This window comes from Pogona vitticeps, chromosome 2, assembly GCF_051106095.1.
Source record: "Pogona vitticeps strain Pit_001003342236 chromosome 2, PviZW2.1, whole genome shotgun sequence".
NCBI lineage: Eukaryota > Metazoa > Chordata > Lepidosauria > Squamata > Agamidae > Pogona > Pogona vitticeps.
The window spans coordinates 98,704,589-98,730,079 of NC_135784.1; the positions used below are offsets into that span (position 1 = coordinate 98,704,589).

Sequence of the window (25,491 nt, forward strand, 5' to 3'; positions counted from 1 at the left end):
ACATGAATTATATTTATTTATTTTCTTTCTATATGCCCTTTTTGTAAGGTCATCAAATCCTCTGGCTCACCCTAGGTATGGTGACCTGTGGCACAAAATAGGCTTCAGGGCCCAGAACTCTTTTTTCCAACTGGTATGGCCAATGGTTAGAACAATGGGCAGTACGATCCAGAAGCATGGAGAGGGCTACTGATTCCCCTTGGCTAAGTAAAAGAAAAAGGAATTCAAAGGCAGATTCCAACAGGATACAGCTGGACAAGAATTTATACTGAGGTTCAGTTCTAACTCTTGTATGGCTTGAACAGGGACAAAGAATTTTTATCTCACTACATGTTAATCATTTACAGTGGACCCTTGACTTACAGACGGCTTGACTTACAGACTTTTTGAGTTACAGACTTCTCTGGCCGCAAAATTTAGGTTTGACTTGCAGACTGAGATTTGACTTACAGACCAGAAAAAAACCAAAATGGAACAAAAACGGCCTGTTACGGGATTAATTGGTTTTCAATGCACTGTAGGCCAATGGAGACTTGACTTACAGACTTTTTGACTTGAGAACCGCCTTCCAATACGGATTAAGTTCTCAAGTCAAGACCCCACTGTACACAGGGATTCCTGTGTTTCTGCATCCAATGAATACTCATAAAAGCCATGTTTTCCTCCCTTGCATCACTATTTTGTTTGGCCCTCTTGATTCAAATCCCTGACCCACAAGAGTCCATCTAGGGCTCTCAACCTGGGATAACCCAGCTGTTCTTGGACCCCAACTCTGGAAACCCTGGCCAGCACAAATCAATCTTTTGTTCAGCTCCTTTAATATCTACTTCCTTTCCCTACATGTTGTTGTCTTGAATGCCACAGTACTTTTTTTTTAGTGGAACCAGGGTAAAAAGGTAACCAGTTTGTATAATTATCTGCCAACTAAGGCAATCTTTTCAGTTGATGAAACAGGCTATAATCCACAAGCACATATGCCTAGCAACTAAACTAAACCTTTGTTGTTGTTTTCACATGAAGTTTATTATAGCTGTGTCACAGCATGTATCAGTGGAATTGAAAACCCAGTGAAACAGATGCTGATATTTTTAAACAGCATAACACAACTGATAAACACTAAAGAAAGTAAAGTCAGAAAGGGGAAAGTAGTGCTTCCTGCTACGAGTTCTGACGGCAAGAAGTTACAGAAGGCCATAAAAAAAGATTGTCGTGTGTACTGATCACTTACCACTTCCAAGGAATATGTCTTTGAAACAGCCATCCCTTCTTTAAGAGTCATTCTTTCATTTGCAACGTTGTTCTTTAATCTTAGAACTGCAGAGCTAGAAGGGACCCACGTCCAGTCCCTGTCAAGTGGGGAAATGAACTCCCAACCTCTGGCTCTGTAGCCAGATGCCTACATCAGTGAGTACTGGGAAATACCACTAGGAAACTAAATTAAGTACCCCTTGAGAAATTTCTCTTTGAAAGTTTAGTCTAGCACCTTGCCCAAAGGTTCCTAAGAGGTGTTTGTGAAATATGCTACAGAGTGATATAGATTCCCTTCCAACTCTACATAATAAAGGTTTCTGATGATGTTTTCCTGGATACCATTTAAAAGAAAAAAGAGAAAGAAAACAGACAAAAACATTATGGCACCTCATGTTCTGTGAACATGCAAAGAAAGACATTGAATAATCAAAACTATTATTTCTTTATAATTTATGATTTCATGCAGTTTTAGAGGGTTTTTTAAAATGATGCTATATGAATGCCATTTGACATTATTCCTGGTAACTTCCTATTGCAACCAATCAAACTCAACTGGTAACAACTAGCATAAAGGCTGGCAGAAACTTGGTCGTACTCCTTGTGTCTTTTTTTCAGGCAATATATGTACCCAGCCAAAAGCTTTTAGTAATGTATCTTTCTTTTCCCCCAAAGGGGTAGGAACCTTACACAATTACAATACATCAGGATAGACGGAAGCCATGGGTTTCTATCTCCACACCAGAACAAGAAAGAAACTGGATCAGTTTCATAATACTGAGTGTTGAACATGAGAACCCAAAGCACTGTTGGTTATTTACTAACTGCATCAGCACTTTGGTTGTGGGACATTGTGCTGTTAAATAGTGTGCTGATCAAAAGAAGGGTTAGTGCTGGTCTGTGATTCATCCTCCTTAGAACAAGGGCTTCGATCAAGTGCAGTCCTTATTAAATGGCCATTTTTTATTAAAAAAAATGTTCCAGCACCATTTAAAGTAATAAATAACCATAGTGTCAATATTCCACACCTTGCCGTGCTGAATGATTTTCTGTGATAAATATCTTTTAGAAAAGTGGGTACACTGCTTGAAGGGACAGGAAACATTAATGCTGACTACCAGGAAGCCTATGCTTTCAATAGCATAGGTGTAAATTATCATCAGAACAGCAAGAAGGACTTGCTATTTTCAGTAATGTAGCACAGAAAATGTTTTGATAAACATAAGTATGTGTTACAAGTAGGGGGAATGGAGGGGGGAAATGAAGCATTTGTTTCCACTTTTAAAAAAGCCCCACCATGTCATCTATAATTCTGTATTAATTCAAAATCATTGCTTTTTAAAGGACTGAGCAACATTCAGTTTTAAAAACATATACACCAGATAATATTATCTCCTTACAGATTTTCATGTAGAATGCCAGAGAAGACAAAATACTAGTCATTGCACTTATTTTTCCTTTTCACTATCTTACAATTTAAGTGACGTAATAATAATTACGTGAATGGCTTTGTGAGACTGGATGCTATTGTAATAGAGAACAATATCATTAAAGTAATTATTAGACTGGTTTTCCCTTCTGTCAACATGAGCCTCAATCCACCAAGCAATATTGTTGAGCCATTTCACTCGTTTCAGAAGGCTTGCAATTAAGTGCTGCAAGAGCTGCATCAAAGATGTGTAGCAGGAGAATGTTTTGTGAACTCAGCACTTTGTTACTGAACAGCCACTGCTAAATCGGGCTATATAGTTTTGCTTTTTGCCTCGGAAATACCACATCCCTTTCTCCCAGGATAAGGTTGCAGAATTTTGAATTTCTGGTTATATTCCTCTAGCTGTGCAGCAGCAGTGCAGGGATTTACAAAGCAGAACAGCTTCAAGTTCCTCACAGTAATCCACCCCTTTTTCTTATCAACTGGCACTTACAATCTCAATAGCTCACTCTGCGACATTAGTAACAGAAAGAATACAAACTACTTTCTTTACTTATAGTTGTGAACAGATCAAACAGAACACTAACAAGCATGGCTGCCTTCAACAACAGACTTCAACAGACTCAAGAGACAGGGAAAAAGCTCACAGTAGAGAGGCAGAGCTCTCTTTGAAATCAGACGCAGGAGGAAACTATTGGTTAGTGCTGGATAAATTGACAGTCACCCCAGCCCGGAAAGGTCCCCTTCACCCAAAGCTATATCAAAGGCAGCATGCAAGGTTGCAAAAACACAACAGAAAATAGGCTCCAAGTTGCACAAGATTTCCTGTGTCACAAACAGACTTTCAACAATTAGGGCCTTCCGGCACAAGAGAACTGCAAGAGCAGCAACAGCACTTACCTCAGCAACACTTTGGATCACCGTAAGGAATGCAGCCAAATTGCACCCCCTTCTCAGAATGCCCCCCCAACTTGCTCTTGACCAGTAATGAGTCCATGCACTAGTCTTTAATATTGCAGCTTGAAGGCATCCATGTAGATGCTTAAGCTCTAACAACCTAGAGTCAATTTTTATTTCAGATTGTGTCTATCAAGGCCATTTCATACATACTCAAAGCAATCTCTTAATTACTTCTCCATACTGGGACTTCATGCCACAGGAAAAGCGGATGTCTGGGATTAACTGCATAGAAGTTCTTTCTTTCTTTCTTTCTTTCTTTCTTTCTTTCTTTCTTTCTTTCTTTCTTTCTTTCTTTCTTTCTTTCTTTCTTTCTTTCTATATGCTATATGCTACATGGTTGCTTAATTCACCTACATTTTCCTGTTGCATCCTACAAGATCTAACCATAGGGCATTAGCTCACCTACTGTGTTCCTCACCCTCTTTTGCTTGTTTGTTTTAGTGGGTTTTCAAGGACAATTCCATATAATTTAAAAATAATGTAAAGATTTTCATGTTAGAAGTGAAGAAGATGCACATTTAACATACACATTTATACATATTTCACATATTTAATCCACTGTACAAAGGGATTAAGAAAGCTTATGCAGCAGTTTGGCAAGACACATTTCCATTTTGCTCAGAGCTCTGGAGATCTGAATGCCATTCAGTATTTTCTCGCTAACATTCCTGCAGCAACGTTTTTATCACTCCCTTCTTTCTTTTCTGCTGAGCCACACGATCATGTCTGAACAGATTTCACAAATTCAGCTCCTCATAAGTGATGGAAATTTAGCATCATCTATCAGCAAGATTCAGTTATAGGAACCCTGTTTCTGACATGATCATTGAGGAAAGAAATTAATCTTCCAGAGGCTTTCTGTTCCTATTAGCTCAGCACAAATGAGACAGTGCTAATAATTAAACAACAGTTCTGCTGGCACAAACTTAACTGTTAAATTAAGTCTTTGGGCAATAAACATAGTGGGATATCCTGTGCGAGGGGAGAGGGAGTGGGGGTTAATAAAAAAGGGAGTCACATTCTATGGTATTTAGAAATCTGGCACGCTCATATGAGGTCTGCTGTTCCTCCTGGATTAGCTCTGCCCCAGTCTCTTATAATGCTGATGGAAGTCTGAATAAGAAACTCCTCCTGTAAGTGGTTGCCCACACCGCAGAGCATCATGTAATCTTTACCCAGGTGGCACAGAACCTGAGCAAGTACCACTTCCTGTTCCAAGCTCTTCATTCAACATGGAAAGTGGTGGAGTAGAGTTAGTCAATGACCACAGGGCCATTCTGGCAGATGTTGGTACTGTATTAAGGACAACCTCAGGGAAACCAACAACATGACTGACTGCTGTGATCACAGTAGTTCTGGTAAAAAAAAGAGAGGAAAAACAGGTACCCTGCAGGGGAGTGGGGATAGGATTGTAAGCTTATGCCACGTTGTTGCTTAACCTCTCAAAGAAGCTGGTGAGCACCAGTGCCCTCCCTACATTTCAGAGGAACAGGAATGAGACAGCTAACATTTGATCGCTGGTTACCACCTGAGTTGGCAGAAGATGAAAGCTTGATGCCTCTTACAGATGGTTAAGAGATACAACACCCACATAGATGACAGTTCAGTTATTTCTCCAGTTTGTTTTGGATGTAGCATATGGTTCTAGCTTTAAGAGATTCAACTCCCAAACAACTATTGTTTCAAGCATCTAAGAAATGGCATTTTAAAAAGTGAGCAAGTACAACACAATGGGCTCTGCGTGGCAGAATTAACTAAATGGGGATTCAACCAAAACAAAAGATTGCCCTGATAAATGTATACATCCTGTCACACTGAATTTACCAGCATAAGCGCTATGAGAATTGATTCTGTCGTATGAATGAAATTGTGAGCTCAAAATGTCACCAAAGATTTATTAATATGATACTGCTTCTGATAAGGGCATGCAAAAGGGCACAGAGGAAACTGACCACAAGAGGTAAAAAGTGTGTGTGTGTGTGTGTGTGTGTGTGTGTGTGTGTGTGTGTACACACATATTGCAGGGGGAAAGTGAATGCAGTTTATTTCAAAATCTTCCTGGATATAACAGGCTTTGTGAAAGGAAAAATGTTTTATTTTAAAGCATAGTACTTGTTTAAAACACATGGAACTTTCTTGGGCCCCCAATATAGGAGGGAATCTAGGAGCATGCCACAGGTGCTCGGAGGCTTTCAAGGACATACCTTATATAGGACTGTGCTGAGTGACAGACATCAACCTAGTATTAGGTTCGGAGACTACCAATGGAAAACCAAAGTTCCAGAATAAATGCCTTGAAATGTCTCTCTATACATTTCTAGCAGTAGAAGGATGCCTTTCTCTTCCTCCCTGACCCAGCTCCTGGCTCCTGTAGTGATCAAGATGTTACCTGCATTGTGATCACCTGCTTGCACTGCACTGTCCTTCACCTGAACTTGCATTAACATTTTAATTGAACTGCAAGGCTCCATTGACCCATTCTGCATTTGAGAATCACCGGCCTGGGATTCCATCATGTTTGGCAGGAGGCCTTTTAACCACCTTCTCTGATTCTGACAAAAGAGCTCTGTGAAAAACAAAGCTTTTGCTTTTCACATAAGGGCCACTGTGTAAATGGCAATCCTGTGGCTATTTACTTGGTGGTAAGCATCACTGAATTTAGAGTATTCGCTTTCTGAACAAACATGAAAAAGACTAGGTTGTATGTCCGGCATGATAACAAAGGTAATTAGGAAGGCATTTGATACTGAATTCAACAGATTAACTCACCAGGCTTCTCCATCTTGTGTTTTGAACTTTCTTGTCCTGGAAGGCATGGGCAGGGCCCTTCGCAACGAGCTCCAATGTTTTTGCCAGATGTGCAGGCATGAAACTCCAATTTGCACTGTAAATGCAACAAGACAATAAATGCCTTTCATTTGAGGTAAAGCAAGGAGTGGTTAAAAAGAAATGATATATCCCCACAGGTGGGGAGTGGTAGCTGTTACTAGTCCCTTGTTCTACAAGCGTATCCACGTTTGGCCAACTCAGTGGTTCTGAACCCAGGAGGAAGGAAAAGGGGTGACTTTAGCTCATCAGCTTTTGTTTCGCTTCTTCAAGTGCTTGTCCACCAGGACCCAGCTTTGCATAGCTATAAAAGCCAAGGCAGAAGACAGGGGCTGCTGATGCATTGAATGGGCAGCTACCTAACCTAGACTGAGGACTAGTGACTAGCCTGAAATCCTCAGTTTGTTCTAGCACTTGGCAAATCTTTGAAAATTTGATCCAAGTTCAAGATCAAAGCTACTGGGGTGGGCAAAACTACTTTTTAAAAACTAGGCCTCCCATAATTGCTCACAAGAGACTGTACTGGGTTGGGCTTATGAGAGCTGCACTCCAACAATAGCTGGAGGGCCACAATTGCCCACCCCTGCCTGAAATCACATTGGCTTATTCTAGTCTCAAGCTTTTTTTTCCTCTTTAGAGACTATTGCAACTGCTCCAGTAAAACTGTATAAACACTGAAGGACCAATAGTGCTACAATTACAGAATCTAAACCTACTTTTTGGATTCTAGAATACATGAATAGCTCACATTGTCTTAATATGATTTGTCAGATGAAATGATACACACAACATCCACTGGATGTCTACTAGCCAAAGCCATTTTTTCTGCAATTCACGTGTAGCTGTGTTCTAATGTCACAATAAATGATGGTCTCTCCTGATGGGAATAAACTGCAGTAAACTCAGCCATGAGCACCCCTCTGCACCTCCTCCAGCCAATTGTGCAGAATGGTTTTGAAGTATTCACTTCCATTTCTGATTAAATATAGACTTGTTTCACCCAAATCTGACAAATACATAACTATTGCTTGAAATGAGCCATGCAAACCATAGTTAAGATTGATTTTATGGTCTGGACGTAACACTATGCTGTGGTTAGGTTAAAAAAAGTCTGGTCTTTGTGGGTAAGGTGGAAGAGAGATCCTTGAGTGCAAAGCTCATGTGACTCAATTCCATCATGGCAAGCCATGATCCAGATGTCACAACAGGCCATAATGTTGGTGAAGCCTGCCTTACGATCACTGGCAGCAGCTGTCACTGAAACCATAGCCCGGCTAGGGCATTTAAAAAAAGGTTAATCTGAAAGCACAATTAGGGAGATTTTTTGCCCCATCCTGCCTGTTGCTGTCACCATGTGATGAAGGACAGTCTGCTACACTGTGGAGCCTGATTTTTCAGGATCCTGAATGGTCTGGAAAAAAAATGCGCCTATAATATATTATATAGACAGCATGAAGGCAGTTCACAATAAAGAATGTTAAAATAATAAAAACAATAGCAGCTGAGCAAAACAGAATACCAGCAAGTAAAATGAATCAAACCCAGAAAGCAACAATCTGAAGCTTAAGGGTTTTCCAACTTTTAAACACAAATTAAAAATGTGGGAGAAGAGTACATATACCATGTGGTGGCAAATCCGAGTGGTAGGATAAAGCACACCTTTTAAAAGAATGAAGTTCATAATTTGGGAGTAGCTTTTGGGAAGGCTCTGTCTCTGTTTACCAACTGCAAAACCTCTGGAAATGAAGGAGTTCAGAAGGAGATCTTAAACAGTGGATAGGCTTATTATTTTCTTATCCAAGTTTCTAGTTCTTTAGAATTTTTAAGGGTTAAGATTAGCCCTCTGAACTAAACCCAGAACCAGTTTAGCATCTGATATGAACTTTTGAACACTGGTGATATACAATGTTAATATGTGCTGTGTTGTCAGCCTATTTTGCGTAGCTATCTAAGTGTTACATTTTGTAGTATGAGAACTTTCCAAATTCACCTAGAAATGTATTCTATATAGAAGGCATGATAGTAATCTAGCCTCATATTTACCAGAATAAGAACTAGAATGAGGACTAAGCATCTATGCTTGCACAAAGTAGCAGGAAGGCACTTGTGTGGGCGCGCATGTGCATGGGTGCATGAGCGAAGTAGCAAGAGGGTGCTCATGTGCATGCATGAAGGGCGGTGCAACACTCGTATGGGTGCATGCTTGCTCATGCTCATGTGCAGAGGGGTAGAGGTGTGCTCACACGGGTGCATGTGCATGTGCGCATGCACAAAGGGGGTGTGCAGGGGAATGCACGTGGGATGGGGGAGATCTGTCTCCATGGCCCAGTCCCGCTCAGGTTACGGACAGGCACCAGGCCGTGGACTGGGGGCTGGAGACTTTTGACCTAGGGCATATGAGAAGCCCATTAAGAAATGGCACATATAAGCACTGAAAGATGAGGTATAGTAACACTCATAATAAAATTATTAATAATAGAACATGTATTAAAAAGGGACTTCTCCAATCCTAAACCTTTTTCCACTGAGGCATGTGTTATCCATGTATTTTGGAGTGAATGCCATGTAACAATGCTTACAGTTTCAGTCAATGATCAGAGCAATGTAAGCATGCAAGATGGAATCAATTGAGGAATTGTGAAGCACACTACATATATTCTGCACAATGGCATCTTTCTTTTCTATTCTGCTACAACAAAAAGGCACAGTGAATGGAGTAGGATGTTGTTACAAGATAAATGCCTCCTACTTTGAAAATGCCATAAATAGTTTGGTTCTGCTTGTGTGTATTTTCGCTAAGAAGCCTCAGCCTTTGCAGGCTTTAATCTAGCAGCAGGAGACCATTATTCTCTGACAACATTCTGTCCCAATGACATTATCTCCTGGGCTTTTTATGAACTTCAGAGGACCCTGATGATTGCAAGCTCCCTGTGATATTCTGTCCTTCAGATTTAGAAAATTCACGGACACAGTCAGCTATCTGCCTGTGGCTTTGTTCAGGAATAACTTTTGCTGTTCTGCTTTTTTACATAGTTCTGCTAAGCGTGGCTACAGCATAAGCACAGATAACTACCCTAAAATGGGCATCACAGGGAACCTGCAATCCGGCCCCAAGAGAAGGAGTGTGAGGATTCTAGGAAAGCAAACACCGGAAAGGCACAGAGTGAGGGAAACAAAGGCATGCTCAGAGAAAGGAAGGCTCCAAAAAAAAGTCTGAGCACACATACACTGCATACATTTTTGTTGTAAGGTAAACGTGTGTGTGTGTGTGTGTGTGTGTGTGTGTGTCTACACACACACATGGGGGGGAGTTAGGCTTCTAACAGAGTTGTCCTGAAATTCTCTATATTTCAAAATTTCAATTACAAACTGTTGCCTTAAATCCAGCATCCCATTAGGACCTTGACTCACAACACAATCAAATGGAGAATTTATTCTCAGTTTTTCTATCCCCAGCTGGACTTCCTCATTATTTGATGATTTACTGAATCCTGTTAAGAATCTTGCATGTAATACCAACAGTGTCACTGCATGCAAAGTTTTGCGGAAATAAATCCCATTGTGCCCATTTGGAATTTACCCACATGTAAACAAGCACCAGACTTTAAAAGACAATATAAAGCAAAAGGTGGTGGTGGTGGGTTTCAGGTCCTGCATAACACTTCTAAGACAGAAGATTTATTCAGGAGTTAGAGATTTTCGGGTCAACACACTTCAAGAGGAATGCCAGTCCTATGTACTCCCTTTCCACATGCATGCAGTGATGAGTCTATAGAGGGTAGTTTCCAAGTTCAGATGTAAACTCTCCCCACGAACAATTACATGCAATCAAGTTGGTTGATTCCAATTTATGGTGCCCCTTTCTACAGTTGTCTAGGTATAAAATACTCAGAAGTAGTTTACCATTCTCCTCCTCCTCCTCCTCCTATTCTTCTTCTTCTTCTTCTTCTTCTTCTTCTTCTTCTTCTTCTTCTTCTTCTTCTTCTTCTTCTTCTTCTTCTTCTTCTTCTTCTTCTTCTTCTTGGGGTGCGCTGGTTATCTATAGCTTGCCCAAGACTACACAGGCAGCTTCTTCTCCCACAAGGCATAGTGAGGAATCAAATTCCCAGTTCCTTATTCTCTTAGTCACTGAACTATCCAGTCAGCTCAAGAGTGCATATTTTCCAGAGTTCTTGCTCATACGGAGAATAATTGCATGAGTTCTCTTCAGAGTTTTTGGTGAATGCATGTGGAAAATGTGCTTATATTGTTCTTCAAATTTTTACCATTCTGCTTCACCATATGACTTTGGGCTCTAATATTATGAGACAGGGAAGAAACAGCTCTCTATCTGATTTGTCTACCCCATGCACAGTTTTACGATTCCCTTTATTCTCTTCCTTTCTGTCCAGATTAAAAAGCCTAAAATGTAATTTTTGTTAACTACTACTGCTTCTTGATCACAACCTGCCCTTTTGTATACTTTTTCTTCTTTGACAGTATGATTTTTTAGGTGTAGTGAACAGAACTGTACAGAATAGTTTCAAGTGTGGTCACACCACAAGCTTGTAAGATTGGTAATATCATACTGGCAGTTTTAATTTCTGTTCCTCTACTAATTATGCCCAATGTGGTATTTATATTTCCCTCAGTAGCTGCACACTACTTCAGGAGTCAAGGAAGCTAACGTGAAAGGAACCAGTTATTTACCTAAATGTCCACAATAGTGTTACACTTTCCTATAGTACCGCTTGATGAGGAAAGGCAACACATATGCGCCTCATGCATTGCTACATTTGTTTATAGAGATCCCCAAAGACCAGATAAGTATCCCTAACTATTTTACTGCAAATGGAAATCAGCTTTTTATCTGCTGCATTTGCTGCTAAATGTATACTGATACAATAAAATATATGAAGGGGGTGGAGAGATGATAGAACCAGATACTGAAAAATCCCGACACTCGTCTATACAGCTGAGCAAGCCTGGCAAGTTATTATAGAGTGTATTTTGGCTAAAGTGGGCCCCTGGGAATTCTCCACCTTACTTGCAAGATGATTTAATTTTCACTTTCAAAAAACCTACAGCAACATGGCATAAATATTCATATTTCAAGGGGAAAGTACAGTTGTGCCATAAACATTTATTCCAAGCTATTTTATATTTCTCTCTTTTGTAAGCCACCCCTCCCTTCTCCCCATCCTGCTGCTACAATTATGAGAAAAGATTACGAATAGAGGCCAGAAGGGGAGTACAGCACAGTCTTTCTCACAGTTGATAATCACTCTGGACTGCAAAGATTAATCTTTATCTTTTCTTGACCACATGTTTGCTTCCCGGGGTTCACCTACACAGTATTCAACTATGCCTTCTCTAATAAAAGATGTTAGGAAAAGGTTTAAAACAATCATGTAGAACAGCAAGTTGAGATGACTGAGATATCCCTTGTTCTGCCTGAACAATATACTGTACCAGGAAAAGACAGCACTCTTCAGATTACAAAATAAAGATGTTCTACAGCATGCATTGCTTATATTCAATTATTCAAAATATCTCTGGTTTATGAATGTGGATATTGTGCTCCTGTGTCCATGACTGAAAAAGCCAGGAAATGGCCCAATATTGCTGCACAATATCACATCCGCACTGCCAGCAGGAAAAAGTATGTCAAGCTTTACATAGCAAAGGGCAGCCTGAATGTTGACAACACCAATGGTAGCAGTCGAGATGGTCTACAAGATACTCTCTTCTGCTCCTTACCATTCACACTTGTTGAAGAACACCCCTGACAACTGCTTTGTATTTGGATGAGAAGTGTTGAACTGATGAAAAAATGAGTCATGTTTCTGGGATTTTCCCTTGCATGGTGTTACTTTGTGATTGGCAGTATTGCTGGGGCACTCCTATTCAACACCTTGATTATTAGCCTGTGAAGTGTCTCTGTGTTCCATGATCCCTCATACTATTTCACATATACATGAAAAACCTGAAAGAGGCTGTCTAGAATTTTGTGGTCTGACTGCCGAAGAATTGATGCTTTTGAATTGTGGTGCTGGAGGAGACTCTTGACTGGACTGCAAGGAGAACAAACCTATCCATTCTAAAGGAAATCAACCTTAAGTGCTCACTGGAAGGACAGATCCTGAAGCTGTGGCTCCAATACTTTGGCCATCTCATGAGAAGAGAAGACTCCCTTAATGTTATATTCTGACCCTGATGTTGGGAAAGAGTGAAGGCAAGAGGAGAAGGGGACGACAGAGGATGAGATGGTTGGACAGTGTCATTGAAGCTACCAACATGAATTTGACACAACTCTGGGAAGCAGTGGAAGACAGGAGGGCCTGGTGTGCTCTGGTCCATGGGGTCATGAAGAGTCGGACATGACTTAATGACTAAACAACAAGAACCACCAGGGTGCTGATGACATTTCCATCTCATTTTTAAGATTCCAGGAGGTCCTTCTTTCAGCACTAGAGGAGACTCTGAAAACTTGAAAGACTTGAGAGCATGGAGCTTGAAAGACTTCTGTAGCAGAGATGCCCAGACTCAGACCAACCATTGGCAGCCTTGGTGCTGTAGCACTGGGACCACACAGCTATCTCCAAGAGTTACCGTATTTTTCCGTGTATAAGACACCTCATGTATAAGACGCCACTCTACTTTTCTAACCCAAAATTTCTTTCTTTGCAAGAAAGTGGAGGGGGAAGGCTGGGATCAAAGTGCTTTGATTCCTGTTTCCCCCCTCTACTTTCTTGGGAAGAAAGTGCTTTCCCCCTCCATTTTTTGTGTGGGAGAAAGCAGCTTTTTGCAAAGAAAGTGGAGGGGGAAAGCACTTTCCTCTCAAGAAAGTGGAGGAGGAAAGAAGGAATTGCTTTCCGCCTCCACTTTCTTTGCAAAAAGTGGAGGGGGAAAGCAGGGATCAAAATGTTTTGATCCCTCTACCCTCCTTACTACTGTATATAAAATGACTCTCAATTTTTCCTCTAATTATTTTAGGAAAAAGTGTCATTTTATACACAGAAAAATACAGTACATAGTACCTGGAGACCATACACAAAGAGCAGCAGAATGAGATCTAAAAGCTACAAAGGCAGGCCAGGTTTTCCCATTTAGTGAAGTGAAAGAGACCCTGGAAGCAGTAGTCTTGGGTAAGAAGCATAAAATATTTGAACTCTAGACACTGATGGAGTAAGTTGCTCATTTGATGCTCTCTCAGGGGCTGACGAGAATATAACATTAAGGTGGAAACACTCTTTCAACATGAGAGTCAAAATTTGCTTCAGAGAAATTCTTGAGGCCTATTCCAATGAAAGGTGAAGACAAAAGCAAAAGAGTAGGATCAAGTATACCTACGTATTTCAGTTTAAACTTCTTACTTCTGGTAGTTAAGCTGTAGGAAAGATACTCTACATTTTTTGAAAGTGGGGGGCATAATGCCAAAGTAAATATGTATTCAATTATTGAAATCTGGGGGGTAACTCTGCAGCATAGTCCCAGAGAGTATGCAAATATGCTTGAACCTTTTGTCAGTATTAAGTTCCAAAACACAATTATTCAGAAGCCAGAACATCTCAAAAATTCCTGAGAGAAAAAGATAACAAGTTGCCTGCTTAACTGTTAACTTAATTGGTAAGCAATCACCAAACGAAAATGGCCATATAAAAAAACTACCAGAACGGATTCCAGAAGAAATGAATTTACTTCCATGGACTAATGTATATTTTCCAAAGATGCAGCTGGGGAACCAAAATACCCCATTACAGTGCATAGGAGCTAAATTCCATCATACAAAACAGTTTTCAGCACACAGCTGACTTTGCAAAACATGTAGTTTTCCTTCCAATTCAGTATACTGTATTCATTCTGTGTACTCTCTATATGAATACCAAATACTAATTGTTTTGTATCGCTTGTTCTCTAAAAAAATAATCAAAGTGATTAAACTGTGACATTGTCAAACTACAGGCTAGTGAGGATTGTGATTGTCTCCTTCCCCCATTAAGCTTTTTAACTGTTATTTTCCCCCAATAATTAAAATCAACTGGTAATTCACATATTCCTTGGGAAGAAGATATTTTGTTTGCATGTATTTGAGCAATGCCTGCTGAAATTCTATTGATATTTCCATTATATATTACTTTGTTGTGATGTCCATGGCTTACATGGTTGTTAGAAAGGCATGCAGGTTGTTACAGAGGACTGGAGGAACCAACTGGCTGTTTTTCAAACAAGATGCAGAAATAAATTGCCTGATTTTATATTTTCACACATTTTAAAATGACCATCTATCTTTCATGATACATTTTCTGCCTAAATATTAGTGCTACATGAAGTTTATGAAACTGGGTAAAGTTTGTATTACTTTAGTACTGAATAATATTGTGTAGGAATCCTTCAGTCTCGAGAGACTATGGTAATGTGCTCTGAATAGAGGTCTTGGAACAGTGTCTAGTGTGGCTGAAAAGACCAATTTGAGAGTGACAGTCCCTTCCATACTGAAGACAAATACAATCTGTCCCCTGTCCAGCTCCCTGATTTTCCTGGTTTTGGGACTGCCTCTTTGCCTCGGCCTGCTGAACAAGTGTCTCTTCAAATTGGGAGAGGCTATACTGCACCGCCTGTCTCCAGGCTGAATGCTCAGATGTCAGGGTTTCCCATCTATTGAGGTCCATTCCTAAGGCCTTCAGATCCCGCTTGCAGATATCCTTGTATCACAGCTGTGGTCTCCTTCTGAGGCACTTTCCCTGCACTAACTCTCCATACAGGAGATCTTTTGGAATCTGACCATCAGCCATTCTCATGACATGCCCAAATAGTAACACATCCAAATGTATTGAAGACAGTCTTACAACTATGAGGAAGAAGGCAGAAACAAACACTTCAAAAATTCTTCCTTGCAACTTGTAAAAAGAAATACATTTAACCTTTCTTGGAAATAACTTGTTACAGGCTGCATATGTAGCTACAACTAGTCTGGTGGTGGCGGTGTTAATGAAAATGTAGTGAAGTTTTATTTCAAAAGCAACATAATCAACAAAATCCTGTTGTCCACACATAATGTGCCCACACATAATGAGGAGGAGTCTTTAATGACCCACAATTGCTGCTAGTGGTTCCACTGCCAGAACTGGGACTATTGGTAGTTATATATATAATTAATATATTATATAATAATATTTAATTATTGTATTTAAGGCTCACCCCAGCCCCAATGCAGAGGGCTCCAAAAGCTTCCCCACAGATCTTAATGGAACCTTGGGACCTGAGTGGCAGTGGAAAAGGAAGCTTTTAATGAGTGATAAATGCCCACGGCTGACTACATTTTCGGCTTGCACATGTGCAATAGGATTTGCAATAGGATTTCCGCCGACAATTAGGAATAAAATCAGAATGGCTGACAGTCAGATTCCAAAAGATGTCCTATATGGAGAATTAGTGAAGGGGAAACGCCCCATAGGGAGGCCACAGATGCAATACAAGGATATCTGCAAGTGGGATCTGAAGGCCTTAGGAATGGACCTCAACAGATGGGAAACCTTGACATCTGAGCATTCAGCCTGGAGGCAGGTGGTGCAGCATGGCCGCTCCCAATTTGAAGAGACACTTCTTCAGCAGGCTGAGACAAAGAGGCAGTCTCGAAACCAGCAAAATCAGGGAGCTGGACAGGGGACAGACTGTATTTGTCTTCAGTGTGGAAGGGATTGTCACTCTCGAATTGGCCTTCTCGGCCACACTAGACGCTGTTCCAAGTCCTCTATACAGAGCACGCTACCATAGTCTCTTGAGATGGAAGGATGCCTACATTATTATTATTATTATTAGGAATAAAATTATTTTACTGGTTTAAGGTATAACGTTTTTCAGTTGTTTTCAAACAAGATTATTTTTAGAAGCATTTTGATTGGCTCTCCTCCCACCAGCTGTATGAGTATTAGGCTTTAACTGTATTATAAAAAGTATTAGAAAGCAACCAAAACATAATGAACATCACAAGTGACATGCCATGCTACTTTTTCAACACTGTAACAGGTAACAGGAACACTTTACTTTTAGCACACTTTAATTTGTAATTGGAACAAACTGTATTTAATAGCCAAAATCCTGTTTCTGTAGGTATAATATAAAATTATGCCTGTGTTACGCCCATATAAATTTGCCTGGTGTTACAAGGAGGCAATAGAGAATTGTGCAATTCAATTGGCTGCATGATTCCCATTGCAATAACTGTGCAGTGTGCTGATGGAAGTGTTTGATAGATGGCACTTTCACCTTGGTGTTATTGTAGCCACCACAGGTGGAATGTTGAGTTACACCCACAGAGCCATTGTGAATTTCAGCCTTGTTTATGCCAAAGGTTTGAGCATTTCCATTGAACCCTGAATGATGAGCAATCCATTAATAGGTACACTAATTCACAAGATGTTGTTCTCAATTACCTTTTATTAAGGATTAAACTGGATTTACATCTCTTACAGCATTTAGCTAGTCAATTCCATTGGATTTGGAAAAAAGCTTCAATGCTTTATATAATTGGAATTATCTATACAATTTGTTTTCAGTCTTTTAATTAACAGCACTGTTCTCTAGGTGAGTGTGCATAATTGTCATTAATATTAATAGGCATTAAACCCTCCAACTATGGTGGCCAAGACCTCCAATTAACTCTCAAAGTCTGCTATGTAAATACCTATTCCACCATCTGAGAAATATGCACGTTAAATCCGCTTTTCAAAGTGAATGTTGTTTGAAGTTGATTTACAGTTGATTAGGTCACAAATACCAGTTTTATTAGCTACTCAATGTAGATTGACATGAAAGACTCTTATTGACTGTTTGTAAAAAGATACACATTAGGAACTCTACTTTCAGTACATATTTACACTCCATGCTAACAATGCTTAATCAGCTGAGAAACGGTACACATTAGGAAAGCTGCCATGATAAAGGAAGTTCTCCACATATTTACAAAGGGCATCATTTACTAATGAATGGAATGTATTTATTAGCTGGGAAGACAACTGTTGCAATGCTAAAAGCATTGTGGAGAGAGGGCCCCCAGGAGGTAATTGAGTTTAACATGCAAGCCTTTTTGCTGCACCACAAGGGAAGAGGCTGGAGATAACCAAACTGTGATGGACAATCTGACTGCACAAAGAGACTGCTTATGCAGTCACATACATTGTGTCTAGGGGAGATGGAGGAAGGAAAATAGCTTTCCAAATTGGATTGAACAAAATGCTGGCAGTCTCAGAGTAGAACAGAGCATTTTCAGAGACTCTGGACTGGCTGGGTGGCTTTTTGTATCTGGCACAGTCTTGTATCACATTTTTTTTCTGGCTCATTTTGGCATATACACTCAAAGTCCATGAATGCATTGGGTGGATCATGCCTGCTGACAGGGCTGATTCAATGCTCTGGTGGGCCCTGGGTTAAAAAAATAAAATAAAAGGAGGGGAGCCCCCCTCTTCCTCCCTCCCTCCCTCTCCCGTACCTCCCACCTAAATAGGTCACACAATGTGAACAATGTAATATAACATAAATAAGACTGGCTCACTAAGGAAATTTTGGCAAGGGAAGCCTAAAGCTGAGTTTCGAGGCACTCTGCGGATGCCCAGAGAAGAGGAAAAGTTGTGCACATCGTGTGCAGAACATGCCAAGGCTGAAATCCAGAGCAGGCCCCACATGATAGGGAGGGAGGCAGGCTACCTGTTGATGTGGGGTTGCCAGACACCGGGCTCAGGTGCGGGGGGAGGTGGAGGGCTGCAGGTGCTTTGAAAGAACAGCCACCTCTGCCACTCAACTGAGGGTGCTGGCTGGAGGAGTGCCTCTGAGCCTAAGCAGAGTGCCCCATATGTCCCAGCCAGGCTTACTCCCCCCCCCCCCGTTCCTCACTGGCCCCTGTCGGGAGAGGCAGGTCTTGCTGCGGCACTTGAGCTCCCGGATGCTGTCGGGGTGGTGAGCACTGCCTGCCTGCCGTCCAGCCCCCAGGGAGCACCACTTGCATACACTGTACCACCACCCCGGGGTGATGTCACCCTCACAGCCCCAATGGCTCCCAGTCATCGTCGGCTGTTGCTCAGGCCGCTCCATCCCCCTTCTTCATGTGGGCCCCTACAGACAGTGGACCCTGGACAAATGCCCACTTTGACCATACTTCTTCCCTCACCTGAACACTTTGGCAGAGTTGATAACTATGCACAGAAACCACTGTGCAAAATGCTAGAGGATTGTCAGGATATCACAGGTAGGGCCCCTGGACTGATCTTGACCCCCTTTCATCAATGTGTTTATAGAGACCGTTTACATGGAAACAAAGCTGAAAACTTTCACCATCTGATTTGTTTAGCCCAAAGTCATCAGGGGCCAATGGAGGAGTGCAGAAAGAAAGCAGTACTGATCTGGTGCAGTGCTCCATTTGATAGCCAGACCATTAAAGAATATTTAAAAATAGCAATTTAGGCAATCAAGGCAGTGTGTGGGAAACTGACACAAAAAAGCTGTAGTCCTTGTAGGCTGAGCAAAATGTAACAAATGGCCATGAAAAAATGACTGAGCTTACTCATTATTAGCTTTACGTTGTATTGTTGGTGGGAAATAATTGGAAATTGACAGTGGCAACTGCAGGAAAAAAAACAGGATAAATTGCAGTCTAGTCAAGCTCTGAAGCCATCCCTCGACTCTGAAGATCAGGATTTTCTCTCTTTATTTTCTGAAGATTGCTTTCATTTTAACAAACAATGGTGTCAATGAAATTTAATTCCACTTGGTCTGTTGGAATTTTTTTCTTCTTCCTGTGGTTTTAGTCTTTGTGTGTGTGTGTTTAGTCGTTTAGTCGTGTCCGACTCTTCGTGACCCCATGGACCAGAGCACGCCAGGCCCTCCTATCTTCTACTGCCTCCCGGAGGTCTGTCAATTTCATGTTGGTTGCTTCGCAGACACTGTCCAGCCATCTCATCCTCGGTCGTCCCCTTCTCCTCTTGCCGTCACACCTTCCTAACATCAAGGTTTTTTCCAAGGACTCTTTTCTTCTCATGAGATGGCCAAAGTACTGGAGCCTCAGCTTCAGGATCTGTCCTTCCAGTGAGCACTCAGGGTTGATTTCCTTTAGAACTGATAGGTTTGTTCTCCTTGCAGTCCAGGGGATTCTCAAGAGCCTCCTCCAGCACCACAATTCAAAGGCATCAATTCTTCGGCGGTCAGCTTTCTTTATGGTCCAGCTCTCACTTCCATACATCACGACAGGAAAAACCATAGCTTTGACTATTCGGACTTTTGTTGGCAAGGTGATGTCTCTGCTTTTCAAGATGCTGTCAAGATTTGTCATCGCTTTCCTCCCAAGAAGAAGGCGTCTTTTAATTTCAGGGCTGCTGTCTCCATCTGCAGTGATCATGGAGCCCAAGAAAGTAAAATCTGTCACTGCCTCCATATCTTCCCCTTCTATTTCCCAGGAGGTGATGGGACCAGTGGCCATGATCTTAGTTTTTTTGATGTTGAGTTTCAGACCGTTTTTTGCACTCTCGTCTTTCACCCTCATTACAAGGTTCTTTAATTCCTCCTCACTTTCTGCCATCAGAGTGGTATCATCTGCATATCGGAGGTTGTTGATATTTCTTCCGGCCATCTTAATTCCGGCTTGGGTTTCTTCCAGTCCAGCCTTCCGCATGATGTATTCTGCATATAAGTTAAATAAGCTGGGGGACAGTATACAGCCTTGCCGTACTCCTTTCCGAATTTTGAACCACTCAGTTGTTCCATGACCAGTTCTGACTGTTGCTTCCTGTCCCACATATAGGTTTCTCAGGAGACAGATAAAGTGGTCAGGCACTCCCATTTCTTTAAGAACTTGCCATAGTTTGCTGTGATCCACACAGTCAAAGGCTTTCACATGGTCTTTAGTTTCGCATAGTCTTTAGTCTTTAGTTAGCACTTTATGATTGTTTGCACAATAAAACTTGGAAGTAACTAATTAGAAGTAACCTTACTAAAAGCAGATAGAAGCTTTTTGGGCAATGTAACAAAGTCACTTCTAAATGTAATGAGCAACACTCAAGTTACTTAGCTGTAACAAGCAAAATGTAGTTACTTTCAAACATTATTTTTAAAAGGCATTTTAAGGCATTTTGGAGGCATTTTGAGAAGGAATTTTAAGGTTTTATACCATTCTCTTCTCAGAGGCAAGGAAAATATTCATTAGTTTTACCTTTTGTTGTAACTTTTATTTAATTAATTAATTTATTTAACTTATATGCCACCCACACTACCCAAAGGTCTCTGGGCGGCTTACTTTTGCAGTAGTACTTTTTGTTGTTCTCAATAGAAAACAACAGAATGAAATTCAAGAGGGATATGTGCAAATTTCTACACTTAGGGAAAAACCCCAAATGCACAGTTACAAGATGGGGAAATACTTGGCTCAGTAATATTATGAGTGAGAAGGATCTTGGAGTTGTAGATTAAAGGCTGAATATGAGCCGAGAGTGTGATGTGGCTGCAAAAAAAAAAAAAAGAAAAAGAAAAAAAAGAAAAAAAAAAGGCAAATGCTATTTTAGCATGTATTAAAAGAAGTCTAGTCTTCAAATCTCATGAGGTGTTAGTTAACTTCTATTCAGCACTAGTTAGGCATCATCTTGAGTATTGTGTCCAGTTTTGGACATAATTCTTTAAGAAGTGTGGTGAAGTTCAAACTGGAGCAAGTTCAACAGAGGCTACAAGGATGATCAGAGGACAAGAAATGAAGTCCTAAAACCTGGCATATTTAGACTTGTGAAGAGAAGACTGAGAGGAGATAGAATAGCACTTTTCAAATACTTGAAAAGCAGTCATACAGGGGACAAGCAGGATCTGTTCTAAGTCATTTCAGAGTGCATGACACATAATAATGAGCCTAAATTACAGATTTAGGATGAATATCAGGAAAAACCTCTTAACTTTAGAGCAGTATGACACCGGAGCCAATTACCCTGGGAGGAGGTGAGTACTCCAAGACTGGAAATATTCAAGAGAAAATTGTACAATTATCTGTCAGATTTGGATTCCTGCATTGAGCAAGGAGTTGGACCTGATGGCCTCATGGGCCTCTTCCAATTCAATCATTCTATGATTCTGTAAATAGCTGTCTGGATAGCACAGTATTTTAGGTGGAGCTAGAGATTGGAAATCTGATTCCCAGTATGCCTCCTGCAAGTAGAGCCAGCCTGTGTGGCCTTGGGCAAACTGCATAGTCCCAGCATGCCCCCAGAAGAGAAAGATAAACCACTTTGGAATACTCTGAACTTGAAAACCCTGAAAAGGATAGCCACAGGTCTGAATCGACTTAATGGGGCACTATTATTATTATTATTCAAAAAACTAAGTATCTGTTAAATAACGCCACAGTATGTAAGTGTTGCTAATATTGCTGGTTTTTGTAGCTCTGGTGGTGTTATTTCTGAGATCTGCAACTGTTTATAGTACTGTGTGAAATTTCTTGATATTGTTCCCAAAGCCTCAATGACTACAGGGACCACTGAAGTGTGTTTCATCCACAAGTAAGATGTTTCAATTGCCAGGACTCTTGTGTTTTTTATTTTCAACTTTGGCATCCCCTAGAATTGCAATGTCAATGATCAGACATTTCTTTGTTCTATTACTACTCTTTCTGGTGTGATATGCTCAAGATGTCTTGGTTTGGATCCAGAAACCCCACAAGATTTTGACTTCCTTATTTTCTGACACTTTCTCTACCTGACATTCCCATTGGATTTTGGAGGCTGGCAAGTTGTATTTTTTGCATAACGAATAGTGCACTAATTTTGTCTGACTTTGTAATCTTTTTGTGCAACCTTTGGACATTCACAGATGAGGCATGACACAGTTTCATCTTTTTCTTGGCAGAGTTGACATTTGCTGCTAGCACTAATTCCTTGCCCTCCCAACCCTGGAATAAAGATGTGAGACATTGATATGGGTTAAATACTGGCCACACTTTATTAAATTAAATTCAGGTTCAAATTTGGCCATCCTTCGGCAATTTTTCTGCTGTAGTGCGGAAACAGGTAAATGGCAGGGGTATCCAAATACCCCTTGATCAGCAAATGGTTGAGTCCCTGGCCCCCAGGTTCCAGCGGTCATAAAGACAGCAGTAACCTGGCTGGCCACTAATAAACACCCCAGACCTCAACCCATCTTTACTCAATGACCGTTGGTCCGGATGTGGCCAGCGCATGTTCCCACCACAGGCACTGTAATCACATGATCCACAGTGCTGTGTGGTCGGATGCGCTGTTGGCTTACCTGAAATTACATTGGGGCACACCGAAAATACCTGTTTTTTCCATACTACCTGCCAGTGTGACCAAAATTTTCCACCAAATGCCAGCAACCCTGTTCCAGTGTGGGATAGGTGAAAAATCTCCCCATCCAAAGGTCAATCAAGATGAAGGTCAAACATTCCTATCCGGCCCCCAAGGTGACCAGAAAAAATCACACTAGACTTAGGGAGGGAGGGTGGGTGCCCGAAAAAGAAGAGGGCGGCGCAAGGGAGAAAAGCCCTTTAAGTAACTTGGCTTTTCCCCTCCTCCTTTGCAAACATCATAAGACCAAACAGTCTCGTGCTCTCCAGGATGGAGGGCAAAGACTCAGCTTTGCTGTTTGAAGTCCATGGACCCTCCAGCAGCTGCAGCATTAGATCTTAGCTTTCATCACGTTGGTTTGGAGTGCTTGTTCTTGTGCAGCAAAAATCAAGCTTTCGGTTTCTTTCTTAATGGTCCCTAGTTTTAGCCATGTCCATGTTGAATTATGTTTTCTGTCAGTATTTCTCAGGTATTGCCCATGTATTTTTCCAGCTGTTCAATTTATTTTTAAATTGTTTTTTCTTATATTGAGCCTTTGTTCCTGCCGTTTTCAAAATATTCTCCATTTTCACTGCCTTAAGTATTTTTCTCTCTGCTTGTACTGATATAATCACTGAGGCTTCTTTTTTCCTCCTCTGCTACCTGTCGTATTTGCAGTAATCCATGGTCTATGATTTTTCATGGTAAATATAATCTGTCCACATCACTTTTTGGATGTAATGTGTGATGCATGTTCATAAGTTTCTTTGTTTTTTGATCCAATTCTTCTAATTCGTTTTGCATCCAATTTATTATTCCAGCTGGGTATCTAATCACTGGAACTGCCCATGTGTTTATGGCTTTGATTGTATTTCCACCATTCAATTTCAATTTTAAGATTTTCCGCAGTCTTTTGATATATTCACTTTCTGTCAGTTCTTTAACTTTTGCATGTGCTAAGTTATCAGCTTCTAGTATTCCAAGGTACAGTGGTGTCCCGCATAATGAACGATTTGTTTAACGACGAATCCGCATAGCGACACGTTTTTGCGATTGCAAAAGCGATCACATAACAATGTTTTAGATGGCCAAAAATCACTTTGTGATGATCAGTAAGCGTTTCGCTTACCGATTTTCGCATAGCGATGTTTTTTCTAACAACTGATTGGCGGTTCCAAAATCGCCGCTGGGTAAAGAAAATAGCCACCCGCAGTGTTTTTGCACCCTTTCCTTGCTTATGGGGCAGCAAAAATGGTGGCTGCATGGAGGATTTCTGGATAACAGTGAGTTTTTTGCCCATAGGAATGCATTAAACGTGTTTTAATGTGTTCCTATGGGCTTTTTTGCCCCACATAGTGACGAATCCGGATAGCGATGATTTTTTCAGAACGGATTATCGTCGCTATGCGGGGCACCATTGTATTTATAATTTTCATTACTTGATAGTGATTTTATAATATTGCCATCTTTTAAACTCTATTCCATCTAGATTTTGGATCTTCTCACAGTGTATAGACAGAGCTGCATATTTGGCAATTCCAGATTTCATTTGGATATCTCCACTAAATATTTGCACTGTGTTTAGCAGTAATTCTACCTCTGTGAAACTTTTTGCATATAGTTTTAGGTCATCTATACATAACAGATGATTGATTTTTTCCTATTTGTTCTGAATTATGGTAGCCCAATCCAGTTTTATTCAAAAATACTGACATGGGGATTAGTGAGATGTTAAACAGCAGTGGTGACAAAGAATCCCATTGAAATATTTCTCTTTTGATGATAACTTCCCAATTTCTTCACCATGGGCCACTAAGACAGTTTTCCATTCTTATTCTTATTCTTATTATTTTTAACATGCAATGTTAAAATTGGCAGTTATAGAGAAGAAGAGAATAGTTCCTTATGTTTTTCTGGTCTGTTGGTAAAGTCAATGCAACAATACTATGCAATACAAAGTGCCTTGTGCAATCAGAGGAACAATAACCATAACAGCAGCCTAGCAGCTGAAAACTAATGTGTAGTGAACAAGTTCCTTTTAAAATGTTACATTCCAGGTCTGCTACATAGGTCAATTCCCCACTGTACCTCCTTGATCCATAGGGTCCCTTCCAGCTCTGCAGTTCAAAGATTATTATTATGAACTGCTTGATAGCTCAGTGGTTGGGAGTTCAATTCTCCACTGTGCCTCCTTGAGGGGGGCTGGACTCAATGATCCATAGGGTCCCTTCCACTTCTGCAGTTCAAAGGTTGCTATTATTATTATGTACTATCCGGATATCACAAGGAACACCTAGATGCAAGTACTACCTATGCAGGCTTTCATCAGATAAGGGATTTTTGGGAAGTACACAGAAATGTAGCTGGCAGCCTACCTGGAATATTCCATTGTTCTAGCAGCAGGGCTCATAACAAAGGAGGTAATCATGTACTACTATAAAACTGCTCATCTATACCTGGCAGAATCAGCTCATTTTGGGCTTTATAGACTGATTGCTCAACCACAAAATGCTTTTTTTAATACAAAATAAATTGTCTTGAGCAATAGCTTGAAAGAACAGCTCATCTACAGAGAAGCTGAAGTGCTCAGAAATTCAGTTACTCACAAAGATTTTCTGATAGAAAGTAACAACACGGATGTGCCAGTTTCAAAGAGATTTCAAAAACTTGTCAAGTGCTTACGAAGCTTCCCTTCTTCTCAAGCCTTAAACTTGTTTAGAACAAGCCTGCCTTTTC

At 40.7% G+C, this 25,491-nt stretch overlaps 1 protein-coding gene across 2 annotated transcripts in view; it reads right to left on the reverse strand.

Moving 5' to 3' along the window:
* The window catches only part of SPOCK1 (SPARC (osteonectin), cwcv and kazal like domains proteoglycan 1), a 646,684-nt gene that overhangs the window by 110,401 nt on the left and 510,792 nt on the right, over positions 1–25,491 (reverse strand). For both annotated transcript variants that reach the window (XM_072990125.2, XM_020782675.3), the window contains exon 6: positions 6,410–6,524. In XM_072990125.2, the coding sequence (XP_072846226.2) occupies positions 6,410–6,524 (115 nt within the window). The remainder of the gene's footprint in view (positions 1–6,409; positions 6,525–25,491) is intronic.